The sequence below is a fragment of the Camelus bactrianus genome, chromosome 18, assembly GCF_048773025.1.
Source record: "Camelus bactrianus isolate YW-2024 breed Bactrian camel chromosome 18, ASM4877302v1, whole genome shotgun sequence".
Lineage (NCBI taxonomy): Eukaryota > Metazoa > Chordata > Mammalia > Artiodactyla > Camelidae > Camelus > Camelus bactrianus.
Genome location: NC_133556.1, coordinates 28,057,864 through 28,082,675, shown reverse-complemented (window position 1 = coordinate 28,082,675; position 24,812 = coordinate 28,057,864). Strand labels below are relative to the sequence as shown.

At 56.7% G+C, this 24,812-nt stretch overlaps 1 protein-coding gene across 4 annotated transcripts; it reads right to left on the bottom strand.

The window, feature by feature from the left end:
- Positions 1-568: 568 nt before the first annotated feature.
- Positions 569-24,249, bottom strand: CLCN7 (chloride voltage-gated channel 7). Of its 4 annotated transcripts, XM_074346605.1 has the most exons (26): positions 24,012-24,150; positions 23,061-23,218; positions 16,718-16,789; positions 13,733-13,804; positions 13,566-13,631; positions 13,074-13,206; positions 12,763-12,872; positions 12,069-12,149; positions 11,146-11,208; positions 10,952-11,035; positions 10,343-10,436; positions 10,014-10,078; positions 9,484-9,600; positions 8,664-8,718; positions 8,287-8,347; positions 7,567-7,705; positions 6,573-6,666; positions 5,352-5,521; positions 4,219-4,270; positions 3,913-4,040; positions 3,642-3,727; positions 3,226-3,355; positions 2,548-2,607; positions 2,277-2,453; positions 1,933-2,013; positions 569-1,754 (listed from the first exon to the last, which is right to left on the bottom strand). In XM_074346605.1, the coding sequence occupies exons 3-26, from the start codon at positions 16,754-16,756 to the stop codon at positions 1,668-1,670; spliced, it is 2,244 nt and encodes a 747-aa protein (XP_074202706.1). In that variant the 5' UTR covers positions 16,757-16,789; positions 23,061-23,218; positions 24,012-24,150; the 3' UTR covers positions 569-1,667. The 4 variants fall into 4 exon arrangements, with proteins under 4 accessions (XP_074202706.1, XP_074202703.1, XP_074202705.1 ...); XM_074346602.1 differs by lacking the exon at positions 23,061-23,218 and having other exon boundaries at positions 24,012-24,249; XM_074346604.1 differs by lacking the exons at positions 12,069-12,149; positions 23,061-23,218 and having other exon boundaries at positions 24,012-24,249.
- Positions 24,250-24,812: the final 563 nt, after the last annotated feature.

Below are 24,812 nucleotides of genomic sequence, written 5' to 3'. Positions count from 1 at the left end.
CCTCACCTGGCCCAGGTGGTCCACTCTCTCTGCACTGTTGGCCACTCACGAGGGCTGGAGGGGCTTCCCTGTGACACAGTGAACAGCCCAAAGGCAACCACTCGCCTGGGGAGCTCGATGCCTGTAGGCAGCAACACCACACACCTTGGAGCTCAGCGTGTCGGGTACAAGGCAGCTTCGGAGCTGGGTGCTGATGTCCTGGGTGTACCCAAGCTTGGGGCAGGGAGGGTGGGTGAGGACACAGTAGGAAGAAAACAGAGCCTTCCCCAAGGGCTCTGTGGGACTCCCAAGAGCGATCAGACCAGACATCTGCATGAGGATGGTGGCTGGGGGCCCCCCTCCTGTGGGACATGGGGAGGCCCCTGGTTCTTTCCCACTTAAGGTCTCTGAGCCTATCACCTGTGTCCCCTCTTCCCCCAAGGGGCATCCACCCTGGGTCACTGCCCATCTGCAATGCACAGAAAGGAGAGTCCCGTTCTGGGTCACCCCACCCCCAGAGTGCCTGTGAATCTCAGGATGCTGGACCATGGTCCATACCGAGTGGGAAAGAGGAAGCTGGCACCAGCAGTCTGTGTACAGTTTGTTTATTTCTCCCATTCAGACACCCATACTTGGACCCCTACATTCCCCAGAGGGCTCCCCCACCAGGAAGAGAGCAGCCTTTCAAGGTCCCCACCCCCTTGAAACGGGCTAAAACTGAAGTGCAGCACCTGCCAACCCACAACAGCACACATGTTCCTCATTACAGAAGTGGGCGGGGGAGGGGGTGAGTCACTTTAGAAAAAAAGTCTGGTGGGGCACTGGGGATACAGGATCCCATATCTGGCCTGCCCAGCCCAGGACAGGCATGGTTCTGCTCTGGGCTCACCAGCCCATCCCAGAACTCACCTGCCCCAACCCTGGAAGCAGAGCTGCTCCAGAACACTGGCTCATGCCAGGGATCCTCGGAGGCTCATGGGGGCCCCCACATACTGAAGAGATCCACCATCCCCGTGCCATCCACACAGGCTCAGTGACAGAGGCAGAGGTGGATTCTGGGTCCAGGTCCACAGCACCGAGTGGGGTGTGGCCCAGGGGGGATATGTGTCGAGTCTAGGAGTCCAGCTCTGGGGTCTGCTCTCCAGGGCAGTCCTGCTCCCCTAAGCCCTCGCCTCCCTGCGTCCAGCTTGGGTCTCTCTCTGCTCAGACCCAAAACCTCATGGCTGCAGACTGAGCTGAGGGCTGAGAACAAGATCCAAGGCCTCTAGTACAGCCTGAAGTTGCCCAGACATCGAGCTGCCAGTGCTCAGGGTGCAGTCCTTCTGCACTGGCCCCCAGGATGACAGGGGGCACAGAAGCAGCAATGGCTCCGTCCTGGGGGCTGCAGCATTTGGACCCACAGGGCTCAGCTAACCAGCTGTTAGGCACATAATCACACGCACACAGACACACGCATGAGCACGCACAAGCTCTCAGGGAGAGTTGCACAAAATGCTCCCCAGAGATCAGGGAACAGGGGGCTGGCGCGTGAAAACTGAGGGGCTGAGACAGGAGGTGAGGAAATGGGGGTGAGAATGCAAACAAAGAGCCCACAAGAGTCACACGCTGGCCAGGATGTCCCCAGGGTCTGGATCCATGCTGCCTGGGGAATGAGGTGGGGGTTCCGGGGGAAGTGCCAGGGCTGGATCTCACGTCTGGGCCAGAGAGAGCTCCTCCAGGCCCCCCTTCCCAAGCCGGTATCTGGCCAGGTCCTTCCTGGTCACCAGCCCGACCACCTGTGGAAGCAAAGCCAGGTCACTGGTCTAGCAGCCCCTGCCTCTGTGGACACCCCTGCCCTATGTTTTGGGGGTAGCACAGCCAGAAGGGAGACCCAGGAGTAGGCATGTGGGCCTAAGCAGTAGGCGAGCCAGGAACACAACCCCTGCTGGCGGATGCCCCACCCATGGCACTCACCTGATTGCGGTTGTCCACCACCACCAGGTGCCTGAGGCCCAGGGCTCGGAACAGCTTGAACACCCGCGGGAGGGACGCCTCCTGCAATATGGGGACAGCCTCAGCTCACTGCCAGCCCCAACCCACCAAGACTGGAGCAGAGGCAGGACCTGCCGCCACCCTCACACGGCCCACTGGTGCCAGAATGGTACAAAGTGAACCACTACCTCTCCTCCACACCGGAGGCCCTGTCTTGATTTGGCCTGGAATGTCCTACTCTGCACACCCCGCCACCCCCCATACTCGTGCTCTGAAAGAACTTCCCCCACAGCCCCCCACAGCCCCCCTGCAGCCCAAGCAGGCACCTGGGGCACTGTGTAGGGGGAGGGGTTCATGAACTCGGAGAGGTCCATGGTGCACTCCCGCTCGTCCTGGGACACGTGGATGGACTGGATCGGGGGGAAGCGTGGGTAGGCGTCACGAAAATCCTTCAGTCTCAGCCGCCGCCGCACCAGGCCCACATTGGACCGTTCCACGAACACCTGTGGGCAGAGGGCGGCAGGCGGCGGGCAGCAGGTGGCGGCGCCTCAGAGCCTCAACACCCCACCAGGCGTCTCCCGCCACCTGATGCCCTACTTTGTGCTTCAGCAGGACGATCAGCTGAGAGCGCAGGATTAAGCCCTGGAGCCGGGCTGGCTGCGGAAGAGAGAAAGACGCTGGTGTCTGTAGGGGGCCTCGCACCCTTCCTGCTGGGTGGGTAGCGGGCCCAGGCAGCAGCACCAGGAGGCCTGGGAGCTCCGGCCAGGTTCCCCGGCGATGCTGGTCACCACCTACAGACCAGGCCACAGGCGTTTCACCTGCACGAGCTCACTTATCCCTGAACGCCTGGGAGAAGCAACAGAACCGCTGAGTAGGGATGAGGTGCTGAGAGTCAAGTATGCTGAGAATGAGAAACAGACCCAGGACCTGATGAGACTCGACCCAGACAACAGAAGCACCACGGCAAGTGGGATGCACATTCTGTCAGGACCTCCCGACAAAATCCCAGCGACTCCTCAGCTGGTGGTGCAGTTTGGGGTGTGACTGCAAGACATGTGGATGCATCAATAACCCAACCAGGGGACAGCGCTCACTGGGACCCACGCCTTCGCAGCCACGTGACCAGAATTCTCTCATGAACCCCAAAGCAGGGTTTCCATATTTACGGGAACCACGCTTCCCAGCCCTGCTCAACCTGACAGTTCAGGTGACGAGGAGAGACCATGAGCCCCAGTCCCCTCCTGCCCTGCAGGCAGCCTGCAGTGAGGCCAGTACCTGGGTGTCATCGGCGGCCTCCACCACGGGGAAGCCGTTGTGGTTGGACATCGTGTTGCTCAGCACGTCCACGATGACACCCACCTTCTCCCTCCTCCGCAGGCAGGTGACCGGTGTGCTCATCACCTCCCTGCGGAAAAAACCAGGCCGTGACCCACGCGGCCGTGGGGGGCTTCCCAAACAGTCTCTTCACAGCAGTCAAAGCCCAACAGACAGAAACGGCTGGGAGAAGGGAGCCTGAAGACAAGGCGCTGGGAGCCTAGACCCTCCCAGGAGCTGCCCTGGGAAAACCAGTCCTGGGCTGAAGTCCTGCTCCAGGCAGCCCTCACCAGACCTCCCAGGAGTGTCCGGCATCCCTCACACCCCACCCTGAGTGTGGGGAGGGAGCTCCAGCCTGCAGGCCTTCTTCAGGGTACCTGGCAGTGAGCGAGTGCGAGGTGACCGGGGCTTCCCAGTGCAGGAAGGGCACACTCTGCAGCTGGATGTGCATGTCATACAGGCCCTGGGGAGAGGGTGGGCGTGCTGATGCCAGAGGCTGCCTGGGGGACAGCTTCCAAGCTCTCCCCACCCCTCATTGTGGCTGCAGATCCCCCAGTCCCCTCAGCCTCAGGCGCCAAGGCTGGGGGCATGGGGAGGAGGCTGCCAAGCGACAGTGGGGACAGGCGGGCCTCTCCCCACTGGCCAGACCTCAATGAAGACGTCCCCTACGATCTTGGCGGTCATCAGCACCAGCATGATGGGGAAGCCGTAGGTCACGTTGCTGGTGGCCTCCATCATGATGACCGTCAGGCTCAGCGTCATCCTCACGATCCCACCTGCCCAGGCGGGAAGTGGGGAGGGTTGGGGGTCATGAGCCTCTGAAGGCTACTCCATCAGTCCCTCCCGTGTCCCCTGAACAGCCCAGTCCTGTCCATTCACCCCTGTGGACCATCCCTCCAGGCGGCACCAGGTGGGGATGGTGACCCTGCCCCACCCATGGCAGCCAGCACTCACCCAGCTGGGCAGCCGCTCCCATCAGGGCATACTTGCCGGGGTCTGCCCAGATCTGTGGGGAAGACAGAGAAGGTGTTGGGGGGTGTAGCAGTCCCTTACCCAAACCCATTAGAATGTACTGATGCCAGTGGAAGCCACATGGGCCCAGGAGGGAATCTTAATACTTTACACAAAAAAACAGTGTGCAGTAGCACCACCTGAGTCTGGAAATACCCTAGCTGTGCCTGGCTCAGGGATGCACTGAGTGAGCTCTGCCGTGTGCGGGCGCTGCAGAACTCGGCAGGTAAGACAGTAGGGCACATGGCCTGGAGGGAAGGGCTACAGGTGTCCAGGGGGAAGGCCGGCCGCACCGTGTGTGTGCAGTGACCAGCTTCTGGGCATAAGGCCTGCACCACACAAGGAAGCATAAAAAGAAGCAAAAATCCGACTTGCGCTGCAACACAGGTGACCCCTGAAAACATGAAGCTCAGTGACAGAAGCCAAACACAAAAGGCCACTTAGCGTGATTTGACGTATCTCCAACCACCAGAACAGGCAAACCCAAGGAGGTGGAAAGCAGATTAGTAGCCACCAAGAGCTGAGGCGGCGACACGGACGTGACCGCTTAACGAGAACATGTTTCTTTGCGGGTGATGAGAATGTTCTGCAACATCCTGGCGGTGATGATTACACAACCCCGAATGTATGAGGAAACACCAAACTGTACGCTTTCAGAATGATGGATGTTACGGTATGTGAACCACATCTCAATTAAAAAGCCCACAAAATCACATCTGGAAGGGAACCTGGGATGCGCGCGACCTGGAGACAGGTGAGGGGAGGCTCAATGTGCCCCTCTTATGGGGTTTTAGGTCTCATTTGAACGACTAACATAAAAATGAGAAATTCACAGAATAAAAACCAAGCTGCCCATGGAGGCAGGATAGAGGAGGAGGGCCAGGAGGCAGTGCTGGGGCCCCAAGGTCTGGGCCTTGCACCTTCCAGGGCCGGACTCCCGCACCTGCCTGCATCCTTTCGTACCGTGTTCTCTTCATCACCCATGCACCCTTCCTGTTGGTCACACACACGAGCCCTGCTCTCATCCATGGTGGCCTCGACTGAGCCCGGCTTCATCCCCACAGACCCCCACTCACTGCGGCCCCTGTGATGTAGGAGAGGGAGATGCCGAACAGCCGGCCCCAGGCGGCCCCGATGAGCAAGGACGGGATGAAGACACCGGCCGACACCGTGAGCCCGTAGGTCCAGCAGGCCAGGAAGAAGTAGACCAGGGTGAAGAGGCCAAGCGTCATGGGGTTGTAGGAGCCTGCGGAAAGGGCGCTGGCCAGGGCCTGCCACGTAGACTCAACCCTGAGAAGGGCTGCCTGGCCACACCCCAACCCCCAGAATCTCCCCATCCTCAGAGGCCAGTGTACGGGGTCCTGGGGACCCAGCCCTCAGAGGTGGGTGCCCAGCCGCCCTGCAGGTGGGGCAGAGAGGGGGCTGGGGCAGGCGAGGTCCAAGGCCACCAGCAGGGTGTTGACCTGGGCTGAGGAAAGCTGCTTGCCGAGGTCTGGGCAGACCACCGGGGGTCAGTGAGTGCAGGAGGGAGGCCACAGCCACCATCCCACACCTGGCAACTCCAGATGTGAGATGTCAAGGAACCCCGGAATCAGCACGCTCAGGCCTGGTGACGCCCACAGGGCCCTGCTCAGTGCTTTAGAAAGGGCTTCGCTTTGCCCACATTTAAAAGCCTTTCTGTTCAGTTTCATAAACTTGTGCCCCCCCCCACATGCCAGCAGTTCCCAATGGTGATGTTTGAAGCAGGAAGCAACTAGAGACAAGGTAGACAGCCGGCAGACAGGAAGGGCGAACACGTCACAGAGCAGCCTGCTCAGCCCTCGGGGGTGCACACAGCAGGCCCCCCTCTGGCAGTGAGACAGGTCTGCGTCCAGAGCCTGTTTTTCATTAAGAATGTGTGGCTAGGTGAGGCCTCAGCGTTGGTGTTTTGAGTCATCAGGCTGCTTTCTGACCGAAAGTGACCCCTGCAAGCAGCATCCAGAAGGAAAACTCATCTAGGGAGATGAGATGGCCCCAGTGGCCACCCTCCAGGAAGGGAAGGAGACAGCGTGGGGAGCCTAGCCGGCCCCTCCCAGGTACTGGCCACCAGCCCACACTGGGCTGCCAGCCCCTGCGCTCCGGTGCACCCTAGCCCTGCAGCAAGGCAGTGACCTCTGCCCACAGTGGACACTTGGCCAGAAGGTGTCAGCCAGGCCTGGGCCCAGTGCCTGTGTGTTGGCTGCAGACGAGGCCAGAAGGGATGGGCCCAAGTGGGGACATGAGGCCAACAGCACAGAGCGCAGAGCACAGGCACTCACCTGGGGGGTCGTGGAAAAGGCTGACCACGCTCTTCTCCGGGGTGTTGAAGAAGGCTGCGGCCATTGAGTTGTACTCGCCATCGGCACAGAAGAGCTGCGAGGTCAGGAGAGAAGACAGGCCAGTTGGGATGGGGCAACCTCGGCCTGGACAGCATTAAGTACCAACCTCACAGCAGGCAGGGTCAGGCCACTGTCTCAGAGGGTACACAGGACCCAAGAGACAGGCTCAGGAACGGCAAGGGCTTCAGAGGCATGTCCAGCCCTGTAGGGGCTGGTCAGCAGTATACCTGGGCTGGACAGCAAGTCTGTCCCTGGGCACATGTGGACCCCAGAGCTCACACTTGGAGCAGCTGCTCACAGAGCTCATGTGCCACAGGCCCAGGGACCCCCAGGCTGGGCAAAACTGTGAGCCCCTCAAGGCCTTGACCCAGAGCAGGGGCTCCAAGCAAAGCCTCATGTGTCAACCCCACGACCCTGCCAGAGCCATCCAGGGCCCCAGATCCACACCTGACACGGGCCCATCAGTCCTTACTCCCCACCCCCAGCAACTAGCAATCTGTTTTTCTCTGTGGGTGTGCCCCATTCTGGACGTTTCCCACATGTGTGGTCCCTGCTGCCCAGCTTCCTTCACTCAGCATGTTGTCAAGGTGCAGCCATGCAGGAGCCCATGTCAGTGCGCCGACCCTCCCTGGAGCTGAGTGGATCCATTATGCGACTGTTCGTCGATGCTGGGCACCAGGGCTGCAGTGAATCCTGCCACAGTGAGCTCGTGTGCACAGCTGCCCCTGCGGGCCCATGCAAGCTTCACCTCTGCAGTCCTCCTGCAGAGCCTGTGAGGCCACTGCTCCAGGAGGACTGGGCCAAGACCCCAGCCTGCATGACGCCTGCTCATGCCTGGAGCTGGGCTGAGCCAGCAGCCCCACGGAGAGAGGAAGCAAGGGCCCCTGGGAAGGCCCACCCTGCCCTAACCCAGCCCCCGTCCCTGGCTGCCTACCTGGAGGGGATAGGACACAGAGCTCCCCTGCAGGGGCTGACAATCCCGGGAAGAGTAAATCAGCACGAAGGCGACTGTGGCCGTGACAGCGGCCACCAGCATGGCCTCGATCACCTGGAGGCAGGGCCGGTGGATGTACCTAGAGCAAACAGCCAGGGTGGACCGGGTTGCGGGATGGCTAGGGCAGCGGCCAGGGCATCCAGAGCCTGCGACTCAGGAGAGCCATCCAGGACCCCGATCAGGAGAGTGACACAGCACGTTTAATCAGCAATCCGCCCAGACACCCGAACACTCTCCAGTTATCTTCCAGGTGCTCCCCGAGAGCATTTTAACTTGGCAAAAGAAGACAAGAAGGAAGGAGACCGAGACCCGCCCCGCAGGTTTCAGAAAACCAGCTCCAATAATGGCTCTCCACCAACAGAAGGACCTGTGTCGACCCCGACATGCCCAGGCCCAGGGCCCTGAGGGCTGAGAGACGCCCAGAAGACCCTCAACGCAGGGCTATGCCAGATCCATGGCTGTGCCTTTCCTGCCAGGGGGCTGCCCTCCAGGCCCCACCTGGCCCCCGGCCCTGCTGGTCTGTCCCCTCACACACACACCACCACAGAACAATCTGTTTAGCGTGTGGCTTCCACCCAACCTGAGGGCGCAGGGCCCACAACTGCCAGACACCCCATGTGGTCACACCTGTCAACTCAGTCCCCAAAGCAGGTTTCTCACCTGATTCGAAACATCGTCAGCCAGTAATTCAAAGCGTTGAACACGGCTCCAAGGACACCACCTGGGACGAGGAAGAAGCTGCATATTCAGGACTTGGGGAAGAGAGGAGGAGGCTGCCCAGGAGACAGGAGGGGACAGTGTGGAAACACCTAACGGGCAGAGGGCTTGTCTCCCACAGGTTTTCACAGAGAAAGGAACACTGCCCAGGCCCAGCTACTTCCTGAGGGGCTTTCATCAACCAGAAGTAGAGCTCTGGTCCCGAGGGCTGGACTCCCTCCCCACTGGCCATGGGACGGCAGGCAGGAATGGGGGCCTTTGGAGCTGGGTCAGGCCTGGTCCCCACTGTCTGGTGCTGTCGTGCGCGAAGCCGCCCTTACCCAGCACACCCATGGCAATGAAGATGGGGATCTCGTGGATCGTGTACACCATCGTCTGCACAGACAGGGAGAGAGCGGGCATCCTGTTAAGAAAACTGTCACCAGCCCCTCCTATTCATATTCAGACTCTGGACCAGGCACTGTACAGGACATGGCCCACCTGCATGGGAACCTGGCACTTTCCTACAGGTCCTGCAGGAGAAAAGCCGGAGTAAAAGCCGGGCATCCCAGCAGACTGCCCTCCTACTCCCGTGGCTGTGCCAGAAGGCGCTCGGAGCCCTGCTTTATCTGGAGGCTCTCACCTGCTTCCCCCTGAGCAGGGGTATGACCTGAGCTTTTGCCAAAGGAGGAGTAAGCGGGACACAATTAAGGGAGAGAAGCTCCTAAGCCAGGCCACCCAAGAGTCCCGAGTCCATGGGTGAGAACTGTCCCCCAGAATGGTTCCCTGTGCGCAGCATCCCACCAATGGCAGTGCGAGGCCCAAGCATCCCCCGACACGCCACCAGCACTCGCTCGCCTTCCAGAAGCTGCTGCAGGAGTCCGGCCGCCAGTCTTGGTGTTGCTGTCCAACAGTCTGCGGCCCTGAGGTGGCTCTGAAGCGGTTGCTGGCTGATGGGTGCCCCACCCTGGCGGCCAGCTCCGATGCACGCCTTCCTGGAGCATCTCCAGCCTCGGGGCTCACAAACAAGGGCTCTATCCCACAGCTAAGAGCTAGAACATCCCAGAAGCCTCAATCCTTAGGCTGAACCTTGAGTAAAAACGGCCTTGGCCCCTCTCAGAGAAAGAACCAGAGAGTGAGGTGGGTGATGTAGCGGGTTACCTCGGTGTCAAATCTTCCAAAGTTGATGAGGCCAGGGCTGGACAGGTCCCACACATTTCCGTGGTAAATGCTTAGGACGAAATTCAGGGTGAAGGTGGAAATCATGGAAGCAAAAAACTGCAGGTAGAGAGAAACATGCACCGTCAGGGCTGTGGCAGTGGGCACAGTGGCCAAGCCCAGAGCCGGGAGGACAGGGCTGGGAGGATAGAACTGGGAGGACAGGACTGGAAGGATGGAGTCAGGAGGACAGGACTGGGAGGACTGTAGCACCAGGGCCATCTGTCTCCTGTCATCTGGGAGGCACCTGGACCCTCCAAAGGCTGAGGGAAGGCAGGCCAGAGCCTTGCTGGCTGAGCTGGGGGCGGAGGTCCCAGGATCCTGATAAGGATGAAGGAGAACCAGGCCAACAGCTCAGGGACCCAGCCGATGGGAGGTTCAGGTGCAGTCCGAGAGCCAGGTGTCCACCCGACCATGGAGGCCCAGCATCGGGGCTGCCCGACCCCAGAAAAGTGGCCGTTCCAGGCACTTACAATTCTCCATGTCAGGAACTGGTTCCAGAAGGACGCACCCTCCTCCAAGCTGAACAGGACCCCACCTGGAACAGCCAGCAGCCCAGCACTGAAGCACCCGACCAGGCCACAGGCAGTCCCTCACTCACTGCTACCCACACCCTGGACTCTGGGGCACCAAGCCCACAGCAGAGACAGCCATCCAGGCCTCTTGGGAGGCTTACCCCATACCCTAACCCAACACTCAGTCCACAAACGCAAGATCAACCCTTCATATGGCAGGGACTGCCTGGCTCCCCCAGCACAGGCTGTCACAGAGCTCTCAGACCAGGCAAGGCTGCCCTCCTCACCCACAGGGGCCCCAAACGCAGCAGACACTCCGGCCGCAGCTCCTGCCGAGACAAAGTCCCGCTTCTCTGTGTCTCTGCGGAAGTACTCGAAGATCTGAGCCAGAACAGATGGAAAGAGAGGTGGTAGCCAGCGCCTCCCAGGGTACCTCTCTCAGGAAGGGAGAAGACGGGCCCAGAGGTGAGGAGGGGAGGGGAGAGGGGAGGGGTGTCTCTGGACTAACCACCCATCAGCTGAGGGGGGTCACGGACTGTAGAACTGAAGAGAACAAATCACAGAGAGTTTCCTTGCGTACCCACAAACAGAGAAAACCACTATTCATAGCAATTACTAAACTCCGTGGTTTGTGCACGACGTACACAGAACTGAGCACCTGGAGCCCACACCTGTGTCCTTTCTGACCTCCCCTCCAGGTCACACGTTACTGCTTAGAGCTACGGGCCATTTCCACACAGAAACACACACCCACACAGAGCACCAAGACCTCAACACTCCAGACAAGACACTGGGGACCCTCAGAGGCGAAGGCAAGACTGCAGGAGGGGTGGGGGCCCAGCCGTGGGGGCAGTCGCGCCCTCACCCTGAACATGGGCGGCATAGTGAGGACCCACCTTGAAATCTCGCTTTAGTGATGTTGACCTCCCCTGGGAAATCCCAGCAGCAATCACGGAGCCGGAGTGGATCATTGGCCCCTCCTAGAAGGCATGAGACAGCGGCACTCAGATGGCGCAGCTCCAGAAAAAACCAGCCCAGGCCCCGTGGGCGCAGAGGGACACAGGCCAGGGCAGCGCACGTGCTCCGTTACCTTCCCCACAGCCAGTCCTCCCACCACGGACAGGATCACGCCGGACACTTTGATCACCAGAGTCTGGAACACAAAAGATGACATCCCAAGTCTGATTAAAGGGCACACACGATCTGAGAACCTGAGCCACAGACTGAACACATGGGGGACCCTAACCACTGAGCCGCCGAGCGGGTACGAGCACCCGCAGTGGGGGTCCCGGGGGTGGGCTTGTGCTCTCCTGCCTTCTCGCCTCCTCGGACCTTCCGTGCCACGTGGTGGTGGACACAAAGGAGACCTGCATGCTCCGAGTTCCTCCACCTGGTGCCCTCCTGGGGCACTGGTGCCACCTGCCCACCTGGAGTGGACGTTGAGCTCCCAGCCACTGAGGCCGGCCCCACTCTTTGGCTGCAGGGCACTGAGCACAGCCCTCTCCCTGAGTGGACCACCTGCCATGCTCCTAGAAGCACCTCCTCCCTGGACAGGGGCAGGAAAGAGGCCTCCAGCAAACACCAGGCCAAGGCACGCCGACTGCACACCTGGAAGTGGGAGGAAACCTGACTGGTGCCCAGAAAATCATGTACAACAAGACTAAAGAAAGTTCCGAAACAAGGGAAAAACTCGCCATTCCCACGCAGCTACTCTCATTCTGAAATATTAACTACCATGTGAAACTCAAAACACGTCTACGCAACCACAATCATAACAGACGCACCTTTTAAGTGTTTTTGTATCATTCAAAACGTATGAGACAGTTTCACCACTTTCCAAAGAAAGGTCACACAACACCCTTCAGCACATCTGCATGCAAGCTCGTCAGCGGCAAACGGCAAGGGCCTGGCTGAGTTTTGGAGGCACAGGTGGACAATCGAGATCCTTCTAACCCAGCAAGGCGGCCCCCTGGGCTGAGCCTGAACTCCCGGCGGGGCCGCCACGCACCTCACCTTGAGCCGGACCACGTGGGGGATCTTCACCCCATTGAGGAAGCACTTGATCTGGGGGATCCCGCTGCCAGCGGCGACCGGCTATGAGTAGAGGGGCCAGCACTGAGCCAAGAAGGCCCAGGAAGGCATGCCCCATGAAGCCCAGACAGGAGAGGGGACGGGACGGGCAGCCGGGTAAGGGGCTTCTCGCCTCTCTCCACCCACCTGCAGAGCGACCCTGAGGGGAGCAAACTCTGTAGGGAGCAGGAGAGGGGGCAGAGATGAAGATGGCCCAGTGTCCCCTGGGGCAGGATGACAAGAGGTCCACGTCACACACACTGAGGGGCAGAACGCAACATATACTTGGGGCCCACTGCACTGCACCCCAGACAGAAGCTCTGGACACTGCCCCTTCTTCCTTCCAATGCCCCACAACCAAGGAGGAGCAAAGAAAGTGGCAGATACAGGAAGGGAGGAAAGAAGGAGCACCCCAGGCGGGTCGGACCCACACATCTGGAGCACCCCCCAGACAGGGGCTGCTGGGTGCTGCCCTGGTCCCTGCTGCCTGGGGTGGGCGTGGGCTTGTGTGGCAGAGCCCAGGAGTGTTGTTTTGGCTGAACTGCTTGACACCGGACATCGGATTCCACCAGAGTCTAACCCATGAGTCTCATGGGCAGACACTGTGGAGGGGTGAGCTGGAGGGATGCCCACCTACCTCTATAAAGGCCACGATCACCGAGCCCAGGAGCACAAACGCAGAGTTCAGAGTGGCCCACAGCAGGAGGGAGAAGGACAGCCCACCCTTCTCTGTGAACTTGTCAATATCTGGGATCATCAAGGACCATACAGCATCACCCTGGGTGCCCCTCCACAATGGAGCACCTACTGGTCTCAGGGACACCTTATAGCCCATCCCCCACAGACATGCAGCCCCCACTCAGTTACACCCCGTCAAGGACAGCAGACTGCTGGGGTCAGAGACTCCTCCCATTAGTCCGCTCACTCAGGTGACCAAATAAAGGATACTGTCCTTGACAACCCTGTACTTGAGGCCAGCCAGCTTCTCCACCACGATGTCAATGAAGCAGGCCACGAGGCCCGTAAGGATGCCAATCATGGCACAGATGACCCAGCGTTTGATCTCCACTGTCCGGAAGGCCTGAGGGGGCAGAGGGGAACCCGTCACAAGCGGGCGCGGTTGTGAGACGTCCCACACAGCTGCTCTGGTGACCCCCACCACACACTGTTGTCCTCGGGCCCCGAGTCCAGGAAGAGCAGCCCCATCAACGTCTCAGAGACAGTAGGGCACTGGCGGGGGGATGGTCCTTCCCAGCCAAGTCGTACTCAGATGCTAACGCTACAAAGAACAGTCCTCTCAGCGATGCGAAAGTGACACACACACACCCTTCCCTGTGCTGGGCACCAGGGGGTGAAGAGGGGGAGGCAGGGTTGCACTGCTGCGCCCAGGTTGAGCAGTGGAGCCAGGTGCACGCCAGCCGGCGGTTAGCCCAGGCTCACCGTGTGGTTGATCCGTCTCTCCTCCTCCAGGAACAGCTGGTTCTCACTGTTGTCATAGTCCAAGCTCTGCAGACCAGGACAGCAGAGACACACCAGTGACTGACCTCCACCCGCAGGCTCAGGGCAGGTGCGGTGGGGAAGGGCAGGGCATGGAGCAGGGGGCTCACCTCATACTTGAGGGACAGCAGCTTCTCATTGTGTGGGATCTCCTTGGGGAAAGGGTGAGGGGGGTCCATCTCCTGTGGGAGGAAAAGGCAGAGCTGATAACCCCGCACAGGCAAGAAGGAAGCAAAATGCAGGGTGGGGCTTGTGCCATCCCCAAGGCATGTACTCTTCTGACACCAAAGCCAGACCAGGACACAAGGCAGGAAACCACACACACACCCCTAATGAACACAGATACAAAACCCTCCATGAGACAGGGTGGATCAGGGTCTGGGCCACTGCACCACACACTTCCCAGGCATGTAAGGTGGGGTGACATAAAAAATTGATTAATGTAAGCTGTCTGTGGTCTACGTCCCAGGTTCCAGCACCAGCTCCTAACTCCCCCCAGCCCCCTGAACCTGGCATCTCTGGGTGATGAGCGGGTCTGTGCTATGAGAGGGCTGGGCTGGGGGCCAAGACCAAAGCAGGATGAGAGGGCTGGAGACCCAGCTAATCACCAACGGCCGGGGATTTAATTAGTCGTGCCTGTGTACTGAAGTCACCATACAAACCCAACATGAAGGGGTTCAGGGAGCTTCCGGCTGTGAACATGTGCAGGTGTGGGGAGGGCAGCTCCCGGGGAGGGCGTGGGGGCTCTGCACCCCTTCCAATCCCTGCCCAGTGCATCTCTTCCATCTGGCTGTTCCCACGTCATGGGTCCTTTACAAAGCAAAGTGTTTCCCTGAGTTCTATGAGCCATTCTGGTACCCTGAGGAGGGGGTCGCGGGAACCCAATTTACAGCTGGTGGGTCAGAAGCACAGTTGATGACCTGGACTTATGACTGGTGTCTGAGGTAGGGGGTCTGTTGGACTGAGCCCTCAGCCTGCGGGGTCTGTGCTGACGCCAGGCAGTTAGCGTCAAAATGAAGTGATGTGTGTGGGACACTCAGGTGGTCTCTGGACAATCAGAGGATTAATTGGAGTGAAAGTAAAAACGGTTCGAAGCTGTTTCAGTAGAATAAAGCACAAAATCCACAAGAACACCTCAAGAGACACACAAAGAGCATCTGACAAAATTCATTCCTTCATGATAAAAATACTCAATAAACCAGGAAGAGAGGGACCTTCCTCAGCCTGATCAAGACAGAAAAACCCCAGGCAACATCATGCTCAGTGGTGAACAACTGACTGAAGCTTTTTCTCCAAGATCAGGAACAAAGCCAGGACATTTCCACTCAGCTCTGTCCTGGATGTGCTACCAGGACAATCAGGCAGGAGAAATAAGTGAGTAGCACACAGACTGCACAGGAAGAAGTGAAACAAGATCTTCTTTGCAGATGGCATGGTCTTGTAGAAAATCCCCTGAAGTGCATTACAAACAATCAGAATTGACAACAGATTCAGTGAGACTGAAGGATACGAGACCAGGACCCAAAAATCAAACGTATTTCTATGCACCTGCAATGAAGAACCCTCAGTGAAAATAAGAAAACTCTGTTTATAATACCACAAAAAATAAGATACATAAAATAAACTTATTTCTAAAATATGTTTTACAAAAGCAGTGAAAGGCTTATATGCTGAGAATTACAACACGTTGTTGTAAGAAATTAAAGACCTCAGTAAATAGAAAGCTGTCCTGTACGAATGGACTGGAAGACTGGATATGAAGATTTGATGCCACCCCTACCTAAACTCCAGCTGGCGGGGACTGAGGAAATTGACAAGCTGAGCCTAAATTCCACGTGGAAACACGCAAGGGGTCTGGGATCTCAAATAGCCAAAACCATCTTGAGAAAGAAGAACGAGGCTGGACAACTCAAACTTTCCACTTTCAAAACTTACCAAAAGCTACAGTCATCAAGATAGAGTGGCCCAGGTACAAGGACAGACTGAGAGGTCAATGGAAGACAACTCGAAGCCCAGAAATAAACCCGTAACATTTACGGCAACTGCCCATCGACAATGGTGCCAAGACAACTCAAGAGGGAATGAGTCGTCTTTTTAAGAAATGATGCTGGGAAAACTGGGTCTCCACATGCAAAAGAATGAGGTTGGACCCTTGTCTTACACTACATGAGAAATTAGTGAAAACGAACCACAAAGATCTAAACTGTAGAACTCTTACAGGAAAAGACAGAAGTGACCTCAGATTAGGCAGTAGTTTCTTAAATATAACTCCAAAAGCACAAGCAGCAAAAGAAAAAATATAGAACAAATGGACTTCGTCAAAATTAAAAGCTTTCGTGCCTCAAAGGACACAGGCAGAAAGTGAGGAGACCACCCATGGGCCAGGAAAAAGCTTCTGCAAATCAAGTATCTGATGAGCGATCTGCATCTAGAACACAGAAAGAATTCTCACAGCTCAATTACAGAAACACAAGCAGCCAACTGAAAAATGTGCACGGGGTCTGAAGAGACGTTTCTCCGGAGAAGATACGGACGACAGAGATGGCCATGGGCACACAAAGGATGCCCAGCAGCAGAAGCAGCAGGGAAACGCAAATCGGGACTACAAGATACCCTTAAGGAGGTGGTCAAACATTGAGTCCGGGGCGGGGGGTGGGGGCAGGGTGGGGAGTTCACGAAATGCTCCCCTGGCAGCTGCAGGACAGCTCAGCCCCCGTGCAGGGGCAGGAAAAGGGGGACACTACTCATGTCCCAGGGCCCACCAGCCTGAGATGCCCCCTCCAGGCCACCTGGGGCTCCCACCTGCCCCCACCTGTGCATAGCTCGCTCAACGTTCCCTGCCAGACAGGCACCCCCCCACCTCTGCTCATTGGGCTCAGCCTCAGGGAACGAAGCCCCCCAGAGCAGCCTTTCCTGGTGGCCCAGGCTCTGCAGTCCACGTCTGTCCCTGAGCTCGGCACAGAACCACTGTCTGCCCTCCTTTTGTTTGGTGTCTACTGTCTGTCCCCTGCTGGCTGCAGCTCCACAGAAGTGGCCTGACCTCCCCAGGCCAGCACACATGGGAGCCACAGGGACAGGGAATGACCACCACTTACGGGGTCCAGAAGCTCATCGTCCAGCTCCAAGGTGCTCATCTGTCCAATCCGGAAAAATGCCGAATGGGGCGACTAGAAGCAGAAGAGAGATCACGGGCCACTTAGCTATGGGGCCACTCTGCACCATGCACATCCCCCCACCAATGTCCTGGCCTTGCCTGCCCTGCTGTGGGAGCACAGACCCACACCTGCTGTGTGGGGGATTCCAGCAGGGCCAGTGCCAGACTCCAGGCTCGCTGCCAAGACCCAAAGTCTGTCACTGAGAAGTCCAGCCTCCAGAGGGGAAGCCCAGGCCTTCCGTACCCGATGAGGCCCTGCCCTCCCCTCTTCTAGGGCCCTTCAGAGACTGGAAAGAAGACACCAGCCAGAACCCAGGGCTGTGGGACGACCACGCCCGTGTCCTCCTGGCCTCCTTCCCTCCCTGGCTTAGAAAACCATGGTGGTCCAGGGCCCCTCCTTTAGAAGCCTTCCTGTTTCCCCTCCTCCAAGTCTTTTCAAGTCCTTTCTCTGTGTGTCTCCATTATGAGACCGAGTGGCTCTGCCAGGTGGGGACCTGTCACTGGCCTCCAGGCTGGCCCCCCAGACGCACAGTCAAAGGCACCTCCTCCCCTGGGGCAGGTCAACCACAGAAGACAAACACCCAGGTGTGTGACTTCTCATTCCTTTGCCTAGGCACAGTGGAGGCCAGGAGTAGGAAACACAGGTCGCTCACATTTGTGATTCAGAGAAACCAGAAGTCACGCTGTGGCATGAGTAGGTCCAAATGCTGCATGGAACATACTGTACAGAAACATGACCCCGTGCTCCTCTGAGCTGCAGGTGCAGCTGGGCGCCCTGCATCTCATCCGGCTGCCACTGCTGCGCCTGCCACACTGCAGCCCAGAGGAGCACGAGCCCAGGGCACACTGTGCCTCCAACACAGGAAGTTTAAAGTCAGCAACACTCACCTCTGCTGCTACCAGTGGTCACTGATGGCTGACTGCTATGGGGAGGGGCAGGGACACACGAGGGGGCTTCGGGGATACTGGCTGACTCTGCTGGGGGGTGTGTCTGAGTCTCCTGGGGCTGCTGTACCCAAACACACTGTTTAAGGGGCTTAAAATAGGAGAAACATACTCTCTTTCAGCTCTGGAGGCCTCAAGCCCAAAATCAAGGTGTCAACAGGCAGTGGTCCCTCTCAGGGTCATGGGAGAGGATCTTCCCTGCCTCTTCCAGCTTCTGATGGGCACTGGCCATCCTCAGCACTCCTTGGCTTGTGGTTGCATCCCTCCAATCTCTGCCTCTGTCACCACCAGCCTCCCGTGTGTGTGTGACTCCCCTCTCCCACGAGGACACCAGCCTGATCACATCCTAACTGGACTGCAGCTGCAAAGGCCTTCCTTCCACATGAGGCCCCCCACACTGGTTGCAGGGTTAGACATGGAGAGATCTTCCAGGGGGCCACTGTGCACCCCATAACAGGTGGTAACTTGTGAGGCGCACGTTCACTTGGCCATCATCCTGCTCCGCCTGCACGACTGCACTTTACGTATATCCCGTCACCGTCATCGGTATGACAGGTAGCTGATGACAGAAACAGCTGTCTTCTCTCTTAAAAACAACTGGTGATGCCCCCAAGCTGCTGAGGCTGATGAGAAAGACAGGGCGGGCCCCGGCTCCAAGCCTGGGCAGCAGTGCCTGGTCTGCTGGCCCAGAAAGGATCCGGTTCTAGAGAGAACTCAAACCAGGAGGCGGCCCAGAGCTGGCTGCAGCCTCTGCTCCCCAGACAGGCGTGTGTCGTCAGGAAGGGTGTGCTGGCCGCCAGCCTGACCATAGCACACGGAATGCCCTTCCGGGGACACCTCCAGAGGCAGAACTGAAAGTCGGATTGTGAAAGAGGATAGAAAAACCCTTCTGCAATCCGACCCGACGGAAGGAGGCCACAAGAAAAAGGCAGTCTGGCCATTTTTATTTCATTCTTCACTGATCGACTGCACCCGGCAATCATTCCCACCACACCAAGTCTGCCTCCCTAAAGCAGTTCCTTTGGCACCTGAACTGTCTCCAAAGGGCCAGGCTGGGACCGTGCACACGGCCTGGGTAGAGGCAGGCAGGACAGTCCAGATGGTGAGGACTCAGCTCGCTCAGGTAACGACAGGTCTACAGCAGGGAGGATGCCAGGCGGGCATGCAGTCTGCAGCCCAGAGAGCTCCGCTTTGGACCTGGCAGTGTGCGATGTGCAGGGGAGGGGCAAAGCCCTGGCCACCCCAGGCTGCCTCGGGCGGACCCTCTCCCTCCTCCAGTGCCTTCACGTTTTTTAATTCGTCTCTTTTCTGAACTTTACAGGCATCTCTTAGGAAACATCTTTTCTGATGAAAAAAGCCATTTACTGTTTAAGTTCAGCAATTTATTGGGTGCTGTGTGTTTCTCTTTTCTTAAACGCAAGTCAAATACTGGTAGTTCCTTAACCTACTGATATGCACAACAGCCTAGAGGTTATCTCCATGCTTTGGAAAGAAAGGAAAGGTTTCCTACTGAGCCTTTCCAGTGACCCAACGTGCTTAAAAGGTCAGACATTTGGGCTGAGAATAGACTGGGGGCAGGGAGACTCTATGAGGCAGGACAAGGCACTGATGGACATGCTCACACGCATCTACACTCATGACACAAGGGCGGAGCGCTACACACAGGCATTGGGCCAACATCAATGCCTGGTTTGGGCACTGTACCATCGTGAAGGAAGAAGGAACCACCCCGCGAAACTGGGGGAAGGCACACAGGCCCTCTCTGGGGGGTCGTTTCAATTTCCTGTGAATCCAGAATTATTTAACCATCCAAAGAGTTTATATGCAAATAGGACTACAGCAAACTGAAGAACTTCTGTACCTCAAAGGAAACAATGAACAGAATGGAAAAGAACTACATACTATAGAACAGGAGAAAATATTACGTATCGAAGATCTGAAAAGAGGTTAATATCTAGAATCTGTAAAGGACTCCTACAAACCAACAACAAAAAATCAGACAATTAAAAAACGGACAAAGGACTTGAATGAACATTTCTCCAAAGAATATATACAAACAGCCAAACAACACACAGAAACGTGTTCACCGTCACTCAACATCAGGGACACGCGGATCAAAACCACAACCAGCTACCACCTCATACCTGTGAGGAATGGTAAGGACCCAAAAACAGAATAGCAAGTGTGGGCAAGGATGTGCAGGAACCGGAACCTTGTGCCTGGCTGCTGGAATGTAAAGGGGCATAGCCACTGCGGAAAAGTCTGGCGGTTCCTCAAAAACTAAACACAGAACTACCTTGTGATCCAGCAATTCCACCTCTGGGTTATTTACCCAAATGAACTGCAAGCAGGGTCTCAAAGAGTGACTTGTACACCCATGAGCACAGCCACATTATTCATGACAGCCAGTGGGTGGAAGCAACTCAACTGCCCAACCACAGATGAATGTATAAACTTGATGTGGTCCATCCATACAATGGAGTATTATTGTGCCTTAAAAAGGAAGGAAATCCTGTCACATGCCACACATGGAAGAACCCAGAGGACGTTATACTAAGAGAAAGAAGCCAGTCACAAAAAGACAAATACTGTATGATTCTACTTCTGTGAGATGTCAAATTCATAGAGACAGAAAAAAGAACGGCATCTGCCAGGAGCTGGGAGGTGGGGTGGAGAGTTAGTGTTTAATGGGGACAAAGTTTCAGTTAGGGAAGATGAAAAAGGTCTGTAGATGGATGTGGTGATGGTCACACAACCATGTGAATGTGCTTAGTGCCACTGAGCTATACACTTAGACATGGTTAAGATGGTAAATAGTGCTAAATACTCTTACAATTAAGTTTTACAACAATTTTAAAGGCTATCTGCCCTCTCTGCTGCTCTGCATTCTAACATCTCCAGGCCCTACATCTGGCACGAGGACACAGAGCTTCCACAGCCAGGGGCTAATGATGAGAAAAACCAAGCTGCCCACGTAAGTGTAAACAGTGACAAAGACTAAGAGGACGATGACAGAGCCCCAGGGAGAGGCCTGGGCCCCGTGGGGGTTGGGAGGATAAGTGGTAACAGCCCCCCTGCTGCCACCTGTATCCTGAGCACTGCAACCTCTGCCCGGGACGCCTCCCAGGACCCTCTGACTAGGTCTGAGCCCACCCTGGCCCTCAGCTCGCTGCACAGTCTGGCTGTGCCTGCAGCCTCTCCTGCCTCCCCAGACTCTGAGCCACCAACATTGGCCCTGGACAGGGCTACTAAAGGCCTGAGGGAGACAGATTCAGAGAGCCCTAGGGGGAGGGAGCTGAGGTGGCCGGCCTGGACTCTATGAAGTGGGCCTGAGGGTAGATGGAGAGGAGGGAGGACAGCAGAAGGACACTGAGGCAGAGGGACTTCCTGGAGGGGCTGCCCCTGGTGCTGGGAGCCACCTGGGAGAAAGACAGGGCGCTCCCTTACATTGAGCAGAGCTCAGGAGGCCAGTGGGGATGGCGGGTGACAGGCCCCTGAAGCTTCCCTGCACCACCACTGCTGCCCCGGCCGCACTCTCAGACTATGGTCTGTGGCTCTGGGTCACCAGGGCAGGACACCACAGTTCCTAGAGTAGCAAGACCCCAGGACTGATTGTAAACACTAACCTGGGGGGTCCCACCCCTCTGGGTGTCTCAAACAGAGCTTCCCGAAGCGGAGGTCCCAGAAACGACCTGTATTACAAATACTGCAAACACCCACCCCCACCCCTGGAGCACCTGTTTCCGGCTCAGATTTCCCTCTGTCAGTTCTCAAAATGCTCCACTTCCCACATACATGACCGTGATTTGTGGGCTGACCTCACCCTCTCCCTGTCCCAGGGCCGGATGCACAGCAATTCTCTGGATGACCGGCCCACACTCCACACTCAGGCATGACACGCTGAGGGCCAGAGATAGGGAACAGCAATCCACAGATGGCTCTGAATGGCCTAGCTCCGGATGGATGGAGGCTGAGCTCAGGCCGACCCCCATGTTCAGCCTGACCAGGGCAGGCCCTGTCACAGAGTCGCGTGTCAGGGCAGCCGGGCCACCACACTCGGCCCAGAGCAAATACCTCATGAGGCTGACCCTCACCCTCTGGACACCCTGCAACCAATCCCAAGGGGCCGGGAGGTGGCAGGACAAGCTCTGTGTCCAGCTCACCAAAACACTGCCACAGGGTGGTTGTTGGCCTCGGTTGTCATTTTGGTGCAAATGACCCTGGACTGAGAGTAGCTTACAAGGCGCAGTTTGCAGAACACTAGGGCCCCAGCACGCAGCTCCAGGGCAGACCCTCCCCCAAGAAAGCCAGGCTCAGTTGGCTGCAGTGCAGTCACACTGTCAATAGCACCCCCAAAGACAAACACTTCCCTGCTGCTGTTTTTAACACCACTGAGAGTGACTAACGTTTACTACCTTGTGACAGGCACTGTGCTGGTTGTGTATGAGCGTTTTTCCAGAGGAGGAACCTGAGACACAGGAGGCTGAGGAACTTGCCTCTGCTAGCCCAGAGCGAAGCTCCGAGCGCCCAAGCCCCTCATCTCCCCTTTCCAACCAGTTTGCACAAGGAGGTCTAAGGATCCTTAAAGGCTGGATTCTCCAGCTTCCTGCAGGATTCTCCACAAGATCAAGCCAAATTCAAAGCCAGCAACCCAGCTCTCTTCCCCGCCTCCACTCCCCACTGCCACTCACTTCCCTAATACACACCCGCTTTATCTTTTCCCATCTATATACCTGCCTGAGGAGCTTGCACTTCTTCAGACTGGACCCAAATGGGACCTCCCCTGCCCTTAGGGCCCCCACACCGCCCTCAGGAACACAGGGCCTGTTTTTCCACAAGCCTGGAGCTAGCAGGAAGGAAGATCCATCATGCACTTCTGTGTTCCTGGCAAACTGCATGCAGCCGGGCACATGATAGATAAACAGTAAGTTACTTTTTAAATTGTTCGACCAGCTAATCAGTTGTTATTAAATACAAATGAGCACACAAAAAGGCTTGCAAAGATCTTTTTAAGGGAATGAGTTTTAAGGAATGAGATCAACAGGCTCTTTCAAAAAAAGCCAACTCCTCTATCTATTTGCAAAGAGAAGTGGGAAACCCCAAGCACATTCAGTTCTGAAATCAACCCAAATTCAGCCTCAAAGTTTACCATCTTTTTATCTGTCAATCCTTAAGGTCAGGCTCATACTTCTATTTTGTAAGCTTCAGATTACTTTCCCTTAAAGACGAAAAAAGAAACGTTTCGAGAAGAAAATAACAAACCATCCATATCCCCACCCCTGCAAATCAGCAGCCCCTTCAAGTCACTTGTCATGCAGACACAGAAAGCACCTCAGCACCTCAGCAGAAGATTCCACTCAAAGAGCAGACTTTGACTTTCAGTGTCTGCTGTATTTCCCAGGGACTGGAGAAATCTAAATATAAGTTCTAGAGACAGAGCCAGATGTTTGGGTCTTTCTTCACGTTTAAACACTACACAAGTGTTTAAAGGACAGATCTGGAATAGGAAAAGGAAAATGAAATAATCACAAAACAGAGTAGGATCAAGCCACCAACAAAAGAAATTCATTAACTCAAGACTAACACAACACATGAAAATTCACTTAAGATAACAAACTGCAGCACTGAGATGCACAGCACACTTCAACCACTCTGACCTGCCTTCCTGTGTCTGGTTGCACACTTCAATTTAAAGGAACTACTAAGGGAAACTGAAAGCACATACTGGTCGTTACTAAGATCGCCCAAAGACCTGTACCACTCCCTGTAAAGCAGTCCCTCAGTTATTCTCACTGCAAAAGCAGACTCTGCGACCTAAATTCTTTAAAATCCCCTGGGGGTTCAAAAAACGACCCAACAAAAATAGTTGCTCATGTATTTATCACAGTCTTGGGAAAAACAAAAAAAGAAAAAGGTCACCGGAGCAAAAGACCACCTGCCTTCCCTTTAAATCCACTTTGGAATAAACCGTGAGGAAATAAATTAGCTTCGTGCCGTGGAGGACACGACAGCAGCTTGTGAGTGGGCACTCCCAGGCTCATAAACGCCAAGGGTAATGGGCCGGCTCCTAGACCCCGCTGGTCACTGGGCCGACCTTCTCCCAAGGCTCCAGAACCCCGGGGCACAGGTCCGAGCCCGCCCTGCCGTTTGCCAAGCGGGGCCCTGGGCCGGCTCCTGCCTCTGCCAAGGGCTCTGCCTGAGCACAGATTCGCCGCATCCCCGCAAGGCCGGCTACTGGCATGGGTGACCGCGGCGCAGACCCAACCCGGCCCGCCTCTCCCCGGACTCACTGCGCGGGCGGCCGCTGGCCCGGCCCCGTTCAGCAGCGGCGTGGCCTCCCCGGCCGACGCCCCGGGCCGCGCCGCCCTTCGCAGCAGCGGCGCCGCCTCGTCATCGTCCAGGTCGCGGCCAGACCACGACACCTTCTTGGAGACGTTGGCCATGTCCCGCCGCTGAGGACCGGCCGGGAAGCGCAGAGGCCGTGTTTGTTCTCGTGACCCGCGCCGCAGCCATGTGACCCGGGCGGTGGTCACGTGACACGACGGCGCCCAGTGACCCCGACGGCGGCCGCGAAGAGCGCGGGCCCTTCTGGGAGTTGTAGTCCACCCCCGGCGCCGGCAGATCCAGGCAGTGGGGCGGGCTCCATCCAGCAACAGGCACCCGCCTGTCGGGACCGATCCCCACGTAGCAAAAGGTTGTGCTGAGAAGGACACAACATGGCCTCTGTGGCCCTCCTGCAGAAAAAGCTTCACTGAGGAGAAAATTTGCAAGGAGAAAATTTCAGATGAACCTTAATTGAGGGACACCTGCTAAACAGCTGGGCACCTCTTTCTGTAGTGTTGGTGTCGTGAAGGACAAGGCTGAGGGACCGCCCTAGTTGAAAGGAGATTTAAAAGATGGGAACTAAAGGCTGCTGTGGCCCTGGCATTTTGGGGACAATTGGCAAAGATTGGATATGCACTGTGCATTTGGTAGTAGTGTTATAGCATCACTCAGTCCCCCAAGAGTGATCTTCATCTGGGAGTCATATCAAAAAAATCCTTTTCCTCAGGAGACACACACTGAGACACTCAGGGGAACAGGCCGTGATG